The 8,952-nt window shown below is 60.8% G+C and overlaps 2 protein-coding genes across 2 annotated transcripts in view; both read left to right on the plus strand.

Annotated features, from left to right (window-relative positions):
- The window catches only part of CLN6 (CLN6 transmembrane ER protein), a gene marked incomplete at its 5' end in the record, with an annotated part of 9,974 nt that extends 7,741 nt beyond the window's left edge, over positions 1-2,233 (plus strand). Inside the window, 2 exon segments of the mRNA XM_027773805.1 lie at positions 323-445; positions 1,862-2,233. Coding sequence (XP_027629606.1) covers positions 323-445; positions 1,862-2,132 — 394 coding nt within the window.
- Positions 2,234-7,950: 5,717 nt separating this feature from the next.
- CALML4 (calmodulin like 4) overlaps positions 7,951-8,952 on the plus strand; it is a 10,848-nt gene continuing 9,846 nt past the window's right edge. Inside the window, exons 1-3 of the mRNA XM_014589741.2 lie at positions 7,951-8,079; positions 8,189-8,467; positions 8,745-8,775. Coding sequence (XP_014445227.2) covers positions 7,951-8,079; positions 8,189-8,467; positions 8,745-8,775 — 439 coding nt within the window. The remainder of the gene's footprint in view (positions 8,080-8,188; positions 8,468-8,744; positions 8,776-8,952) is intronic.

Consider the following 8,952-nt stretch of genomic DNA (forward strand, 5'->3'; position numbering starts at 1 on the left):
GAGTCAGGGCAGGGGAATGGGAGGAGAAGGCGGTTCTTTGGTGCGCTGTTGGGGGGCCGCACACTGAAGGTGAAGGGGGGCGCACGGAGTGCTCAGATTCCCCGGGCGGAGCGCGGCTCAGCCCTGCGGGGCCCACCTGTCTCTGGGTGACGTTGGCATCCTGGGCACGGGTGGAGATGGACCCCAAGGTGCGGTGAGCGGGGCTGGGGGGTCCCCATTTGCATGGCCTCGCTTCCTGTCGGTGTCCCTGCCCTGCCCGCGGCTCCCCCGGGCCAGGTAATTCTAGCCGTGGCCGCAGCCTCTGAGCGCACCGCCCTCGCAGGTACGTGCCCTTCTTCCTCATCCTCGTCATGTACTTCAGCGGCTGCTACACCGCCTGCAAGGCCCAGAGCCGGATGCCCGGGCCCGCGCTGCTGCTGGTGGCGCCCAGCGGCCTGTACTACTGGTGAGCGGGCACCTGGCGGGCGGGGCAGGGCCTCAGAGGAGCTGTGGAGGTGGCCACTGGGCCACAGCCGGTGTGTGGCTAGTGTCTGGCTGGCCTCTGTGCTGTCAGGAAGCCCAGGCCCCAGTGAGGTGGCACAGTCTCTCCATCTTCATGCCCTCCTCCATGCCCCAGCTCCCAGCACCCCTGCCACCTTGGCACCAAGCCCGGGAACTCTGGCCTCAGCCTCCCCCTCCGGGAGATGGGGACCATGGGCCCCTCTCTGTGGAGGGTCTGGGCAGACAGGGGGCTTGGAGACTCTAAAGCTCTGTGGGGCGGTCCATGGCCTGGCTCCTTGCCCCCACCCCCTTCCTGTACAAGGGCCCAGGTCTCCGCCACACTCTTACCCTCCCCTCCTCTGTCGCTTCTGCCCCAGAAACAGGCTCCCCTGGAAATAGTAGGTACCGCAGGAAGGGCCCGGGAGGACTGGATCCTCTGATGGGCAGCTCCCTAGATATGGAAAGGGCCTCCTTTCTGGGCAGCGCCAGCCCCGGTCCTGAGCCTGTCCCCTGACTGAGAGGATCCACCAGGGCTAGTCCATATGCTCCCCGAGGACAGGATTAGAAGGGGCAGGTGGCATCTACAAGAGGGGAAGAGGTTAGCACGGGAGAGCTTCTGGCCTGGCCCAGCCAGCGGGTCGGTACAGGCACAGCCAGGGCAGCAGCAGCCACTGCTTCTCCAGAAAGAGAGGTGCGTGGCTCTAGTCAGTGCCCTGGAAAGGCAGGGCTATTGGTGCCCCCATCTTAAGTGAGAAAACGAAGGCCTCCAGAGGTCACAGAAGTCCCCAAGGTCCACGACTAAGTTGCAGAGGTCTGGTTCCCCGGGGCGGTCAGTATTACGGCTCTCTCCAGAGGCAGGGGCGTGGACCAGATAACCTCTCAGGAGCCCTCCAGCCCTCCTGAGCTCCTGGGCACTGCGGGAACCCTCGGGATCTGACTGTGTCCCAGCGTTCAAGGAGACAGCAGTGACAACCTCCATAAATTGCCAGTTCATTCTCAGACTCCAGTCCTACGAGAACCAAGCAAATGCATCCTATAGGCAGGAAGTGGGACAACAGGGAATGGTGGGGACAATGGCACCTGGAACAGCGCTGTCTCTAAAGGGGCAGCTGCTTTGTCTTCTAGTCAGTTTTTGTCATCTGGAAATACAAGCTTGATCTGACCAGAGAAGCCAGAAACCCTCATGTAGGTATTGTGATTTAGATATTGACGGTGAACTCGGTATGCCATCTGCGGGCCGCCGCTCACAGTAGCCTGCCTCACTGAGCCCTGTGTCTAGAGAGCTGATGGGCTGGAAGGCCAGCCTGGCACTCGGGCACGGGAGGGCCTGGCAGGAGGGTGCCGCTGTGGCTCCCAACTCACCCGAGCATGGCCCCGACAGGTACCTGGTGACCGAGGGCCAGATCTTCATCCTCTTCATCTTCACCTTCTTCGCCATGCTGGCTCTGGTCCTGCACCAGAAGCGCAAGCTCCTCTTCCTGGACAGCAACGGCCTCTTCCTCTTCTACTCCTTCGCCCTCACCCTGCTGCTCGTGGTGCTCTGGGTTGTGTGGCTGTGGAGCGACCCTGTACTCAGGAAGAAGTACCCGGGTGTCATCTACGTCCCGGAGCCCTGGGCCTTCTACACCCTGCACGTCAGCAGTCAGCACTGACCTGGCCCTGGGGCTCCACGGCACGGTGTCTGAGCAGTGTGCATGTGGGCGGGGTGTGCATTCACACCTGGATAGGTGCGTGCATGCGTGTGCACGTTGGAGGTGGCCACTGGGCCACAGCCGGTTGTGTGTGTGCGCGTGTGTGTGTGTGTGTGTGTGTAGTACATCATTGTATGACTTGGCTGCTTCTGTCAAGTTTCTGTTGGGCTTGCTCGGATCCTCTCAGGACTGGATTCATTTGAGGAAGCGCATGCAGGCCATGGCCAGGCCCCGATCTGCACCTTACTGTCCTTGGGGCCTGGCCACTTAGCACCAGGCTCCCCTTCCTGGGACGTCTTCCATGGTGGAGAGGAGAGGCCTGCAGGGGCAGAGCCGGAGGGCACTCGCTGTGTTACACAGGACTGTCCCTCGGCCCCTCCCTGGGCCTCCTTGCATCAGGTGGGCCTGTGGCCTCAGGGCCTGTGGGCGGCTGCCGACTCCCCTTTAGGGCTGCCTGGGGCTGACAAGCAGCCCTGTCCTTTCCCTGCCCTCTCCCCCAGGAGGCAGCTGTGCACTCAACTCTCTCTTGCCTTCAGGCCCATGTGGGGTTCAGTCACCTCCCCCAGGGAGCCTGAGGCTGGCTTGCTGCCTGACTGCAGCCTCCGTGGGGTCTTGCGGGGCCGGCTTGCTCTGTGTCTCTGCTGGGGCTGTCTCCGGATCAGAGTCCCAACTGTCGTCAGCCTGAGGGCAGGCTGCCACTGCAGGCGCAGTTTCGAACACACTTCCCATACCCCACCAAGGGTTGGGGGACCCCCTCCAGGGTGCTCTCAGTCAGCCCAGCCAGTCCTGAGCCTCATGCCTTGTGCCAGGGCCCTGCCCCAGCTCCTTCCTCCCTCTCCCAGTGGTGGTGGCGGGCCCAGGTCCCCTCACGGTGGCGGGCACCACAACCTCCTTGTCCAGCTGGCCCTGCCAAGCGTGCTTATGGGGCTGTGGGGGGCTGCCCCTCCCCCTGCTCTCAGGGAGCCCAGTTCCTCAGACTCCCCCTCGTCCCTCCACAGCCCCCCAGGGCCCGCCTCTGGCAGCCCCGCCCTGGCAGCGCTGTGGCAGAGGTGTGAGTGAAGGCTGGCTCTGGCTCTGGCTCTGGGTGTGAATCAGGGAGGTGGGGTCCTGGGCGGGAGCCTGGCTGGTGTGGAGGCTGCTCTGAGCAGCAGCCCTGGGCAGTCCAAGGGCCCACCCAGCCCCATCTGGCCCAGAGCAGGTGCCACCAAGGCTCATGGCCCTCTGCCACTTAGCCCCTGGGGTGGGGGAGGGAAGGCCTCTTCCTCGTCAGTCTTGGCGAGGGGAGGACCTGGGGGACAGTCCAGAGGCCCAGGCAGAGGGTGCCCTGAACCTTGGGGCCTCAGCTCTGGAAATCCAAAGGTCTCAGCCTCCCCACGCAGCAGCAGCCAGAGATTGGCGGGGGCCATTGTCACCAGCCACCACGGGCAGCTCAGACCTGTGCCCTGTGCCCCCCACCGGACCGGCAGCTTCGTTTGCTCAAGGACGTTGTCCCTTCACAGCCTGCTCCAGGACCAATCTGGGCAGGACTCGCTGGGTACCGAGAGCAGAGGTGGACCAGCTCGGGGGTCTGAAGCCGCCACCATTGGGAGCCCTTGGGTGAGAGTACTTTTGTACGAGGGGGAGGGGCTGAGGGTGGCACAGCGGAGCGCAGTGCTCTGCAGTGGGGCCCGAGGGTCCCAGGTTCACGTCCTAAGACGTCCCTGAACAAGCTGGGCGCCGGGACGGGCAAGCTGGCTTGGCCAGGCCGGGGCGGATCGCAGCGTGAGGACCCTTCCCAGGGCTGCTGTGATCTGCGCACCGCTAGCACGGGCACTGAGACGGGGTTTATAAAACCCAGCATTATCTCAGTACCGGCAGCTGCAAAGGCTGGAGGGGTAGGCCCAGCAGCACGGCAGCGAAGCGTGGGGGATGGCGGCATGTGCGGCGGAAGAGTCTGACAGCGCCAACAGCCAGCTCTCGCGAGAATGGATCCACAGCGAGCAGGGACTCGCTGGTCTGTGAGTCATCCCTGGACCCTGAGACCAGCTCCACCGGGCAGTCGCCGCAGTCCAGCCACCGCCCACCAGGCCGCACCACCTCCTGTGGCAAGTTTCAAAACAGGAAACTGGGGAACAATCTTTCATTCATAGGTCAGCAGGTGGCGTAGTGATTAAGGCACTGGACTCCCACATTGTTGACCGCAGTTTGAGCCCTGGACCCGGCAGCTTGAAACTCAAGTCAGGCACCCGTGTGTGCGTGCCCAACATCCCAAGGAGAGAATGGAAGAGAAGGGGTTGTGGGTGTGGCCATCCCCCACCCTCAAGGGGTGTGATTTCTCGTGTCTCTTAGTGAGGTCACATGCCCTATAGCAAAAATCTCAAACATTTTTTTTCATCCAAACCACGATAATGGTGTCTCTTTTGTGGAAGAAGTAAACAAATTTAAAGAAAAAAAATTAGGCATGGAAGTGAATACAGATTGAACGTCCCTGATCTGAAATGCTCGGGTCAGAAGCCGAGCATTTCTGTGTTGAAATTTGGTTGTGATGGGAGTAAGGGTGAATTTAACCAGTCTGTGTTGAGAGGTGGGGCCTGTGGGAACAGATTAGGGTTCTGGTCATTAGGGCAGGGCCCCCAGGATTAAGTCCTGGTGGGTCTGTAGGGCGGACACAGCTATGCGCATGACATGTGACATCTCAGGATCCTACAAGACCCGCAGAGGTGGCCCCCGGAGCTTGACCATTCAGACCACGAGCTGAATAAACCTGTGTTCTCTTAAACCCCCCCAGCTCAGGTGTGTTGTGTTACATGCGATGAGATGGAACATAATGAGTGTCCCGGGTTTCGGATATTTGCATGTATGAGGTGGGTTTCTTGAAGCTGGAACCCAGGACTTCATAGGAAACCCACGTATGTCTCCGAGCTACACGCATCCTGCAAGCAATTGTAACGCTAGATTCTTTTATGACAGCGCTTCGCGGCGACCCATTGCGGGAGGCCAGCTGTGGAATTTGTCACCTGCGGCATCGTGACGGGGCTCAAAAGTTGTAGATTTTAGAGCACTTAAAATTTCGGGCTTGGGACCAGCAGCTGGAGTAAGGGTTATGTTACTGAACTACCACATAGTCAACGGAGGTTTGAGTCCCAGACCCAGCAGCTTAAAACTTGTGTCAGGCGCGTGTGTGTGTGTGTGTGCCCAAAATTCCAAGAAGAGAATGGAGGAGAAGGGATTGTGCCATGGCCATCTCCCCGGGGGCTGATTTCTTGCTCTCTGTCTCTTTCTGGCAAGCATATACGACCTATAGTAAATATCTCTCCAAAAATTTTGGGGTTCTGGATTAGAGTGCTTAACCTGTATTTAAGAAGGTGTAGATGGCATGGCAGTTATATTGCTGGACTCCCACATGGCCGACTGCAGTTCAAGGCCCAGACCTGGTAACTTGAATCTCACACCAGGCATGCCTGCCCAAGATCCCAGGAGAAGAGTGGCGGATCCCCCCAGGGGGCGGTTTCTCACTTTCCTTCTCACTGTCTCTGCCGTAATCACATGTGCCCTATGGCAAAAACTTTTTTTCTTTTTAAGTTAAAAACAAAAAAAGAAAGAACTCACAGAAAAGTATGCGAACATTGGCGACTGGTGTCCCTTTCAACTGAGATCTCGTCAGGCAGTTTACTGGAACTTTCTCCCTAGAAACACACTTCAATTGCAGAATGGCTTTGCTTCCTAGCCGTAGGCCAGGGTTCTCTAAGTGTGATCCTATAACTAGCAGCGCCGGGTGGCAGAGGGAAGCGCAGTCCTCGGTGCCCTGCTGCCCGTGTATGCTCCAGGGACACCACCGTGCTAAGCCGGGCTGCTCAAAGGCAGGGTGCCAGACTGCCACGCCGGCTTCCCCGGGTGCTGGTGAGGAGGCTGGCATCTCGGCCCTCCCGAGTTGCACTCAGTGGGATCCCTGAGTGACCTGGCAGCACCCCACAAGTGCCCTCGGTGCCGGTACCCCGGGTGCCCACACAGGGCCTCGCATCAGGGAAGCCCTAACAAAGTGCCAGGACCGTGGTGCTGAAGGTGCAGGAACCCCCTCAGCGTGGAGGCCGGGGTACGGAACCGTGCCCACCTGGGGGCAGGGGGTGGCCTTCTCAGCCTCTTCTGGCTTCCCGTGGCAGGCAGGCCATCCTTGTGTTCGCGGCTGTGGACGCAGCATTTCAGCTTCTGCTGCTGCCATCACAGGCTCCGCCCAGCGTGTCTCTGTCTGGATGTCCCGCGCTGGGTGAGGACCCGCCATACCCAGGAACTCACCACCCACCTTAGGTCATGGGATTCACTACGCAACCCAGCACGGGCTTGAGCTTAAGCAGCAGGAGCCCCCGATATGGAGAACACAGGACAGGGGGAGCAAAGCCCGGTGAGGCCACCCCCGTGCCCTGACCCCGCAGGTGCACTCGACCTCCCAAGGCTTACCTTGTCAGCCCCTGACTGAGCGGAGTGGAGGCTCTGGTGGGGAGAGCTTGCCCTGGACTGCCCTGGCCCAGGAACACAGGCCGAGCGGGAGCAGGAGGGCCGTGCCTGTTCCGGGGGAGGGCGGGGTGGGGCAGAAAGGCCGAGAGCTCTCTCCATCATGACCTTAGTGAGATGTGGGCCCAGGGGGTCCACGTAGGAACTTTTTGGACAGAGTCGCCTTGGGGAAGGGAGGGAAGAAAAGCTTCCCTCTACTAGAACCCCTCCTGGGGGCTCCAGAGAGCAGGGCAGTAAGTGGGATGGGACGCAGAGGAGGTCATGGCAGTGCCCAGGGGACGCATCAGCAGCAGCCAAGTGAAGCCAGGGTTTGAGAACAAAGCGAAGAAAATCCCAGCCCCTGGCGAGCTCCGGAGGCACAGCAGTGACACAAGACGCAAAGCGAGGCCACATGGGAAGGTCCCAGGTCATGTCTCAGGACCCCTCGGAGCACGCTGGGTGCACGTGTGCGCCGAGTCCCGGCTGGCTGAGGTTGGGGGTGGGTCAGATGTGAAGACCATATGGAGATGCCCGCCTCTCTCTGTCCTTCTCATGGAAAAAAAGAACCGACAGGGGCCAGCAGGTGTTGGCTAGGGGTATGGACTCCCACATGGTCAACCATGGTTCAAGGTCCAGACCTGGTGGCTTGCCTTCTCACTCACTCTCTTTGGACAAATTGAAAAAGAAGAATAATAAACATAAATAAACCATTCTTTATTTTTGAAAGTGCCTAATTCATTTATAAAGAAAAAAAAAAAAAACAGTGCTAGCTCCATGTGCTCAGAGGAGCTGGACCATACAAGGGGGCCGTGGTTTGCGTCTCCAGCCCGGACAGCCTGAGACGCCGGGCGTGCATACGAGTGCCCACAGCCCAGGGCTGGAGGGCTGCAGGAAGGGGTCGCAGCACGACCGACTCCGGGGGATGCTCGTCTCTCGCACATGCCCTGCTCTATCATGGAAAAACCAACTCGCAGACGCCAGAGGCGTTTAGGTGTCTTCATATGTGCAAAGTGAGTTGTCGCAGACACGGGACACATTAACAGCTTGATGATTTTGCTGTTGGTGAACCCTCAAATAGCCACCGCCCCAGTGCTGGGTGTGGACCCTGACATGAACATGAAGGCCCAGCTGGGGGTGCCCGGCCCCCATGAAAGGAGATGAATAAACCTAAAGGAATGATGGGGGGAGTTGTCTAGACACAGGTGCAACTCCGGAGACAGGGGGAGGTGGCCCAGGACAGTCTGGGGAAGAGGACGTTCCCCATGGAGGTGATCAGAAAGAGAGAGTGGACCTGTCCTGGTGCCCCTTCACAATGGGGGGCTCTGCACAGGCCAGGAGCAGCCCCCTCACCTCGGTGCTGACCACGCAGCACCACCCTGACTCCGGGGACCCAAGCCTGGATTCAGATCCTCGGTGTGAGCCAGCCACCAGCGGATCAAGGGTCATAGGATCCCAAACAGCAGAGAGCAGTCCTTCCAGCAGGCCCCTCGAGGGCCTGGGCCCCACGCCCATTTCCGCTCTCAGGGAGCAGAGCAGCACAAGCCGCTTAGGACTGCTCAGGACCCGGGGTGTCAGCGGCTACCGCTGGAAGTAGGGTGAGGATTGGGGGGAGAGGAAAAGAAAAAGAGGAAGCTTCCTGGCCACGGGCTCATCCCGGAAACCCCATTCCAGGCGCCCTGCCTACCGGCGTGGGACTGGACCCTGATACGCGCCCCCGCCTGGAGTCCCTCGAAGCCGGGCAGGGAGCTGGCACCTGTGGACCTCCTCCGGATAGCCCTGCCCTGCTGCCCGCGGAGGAGACAGGCACCCCCGAGGCGCGTGACCGGCAGGTGCCCCGCACTACAGCCCCGAGGCTGTGCAGGCCGGGCCGTCTACACCGGTCCACCAGTAGGACAGTGCGGAGCCCAGGCGGGGGAGGGGGTGGAGAGAGAGAGAGAGACCCCGCAGCCCAGGACTGCCCCACCCCGGCCCCTGCTCTGGTCCAGGCGCCTCTACGTCCGGCTCCTCCCGACCCCACCCGCCAGGGCGGCGCGCAGGAGGACGGGGAACCCGACCCAGCTCGCTGGTCTCCATGGCAGCGGCGGATTTATTACCGAGCTCCTCCAGGCCAAGTTCCTTTCCCAGGACCAGATCAACGGTAGGTCGGCTTGCTCTTTAGCTAGCGACGCGGCCAAGGTGGGCCTCCTCTGCCCTCCCCTGCTCGGTTCCTGTCGGAGGGAGGGAAGGCGCCGGGGCGCGCTGGGTCCACCCGTAGCTGCCCGGGTGCAGGGGCACGGTGCGGGGGCGTGGGGGTGCGAGCCTCCGCGGTGGGATT

The sequence above is a fragment of the Tupaia chinensis genome, unplaced genomic scaffold (assembly GCF_000334495.1).
Source record: "Tupaia chinensis unplaced genomic scaffold, TupChi_1.0 Scaffold000377_2, whole genome shotgun sequence".
Lineage (NCBI taxonomy): Eukaryota > Metazoa > Chordata > Mammalia > Scandentia > Tupaiidae > Tupaia > Tupaia belangeri.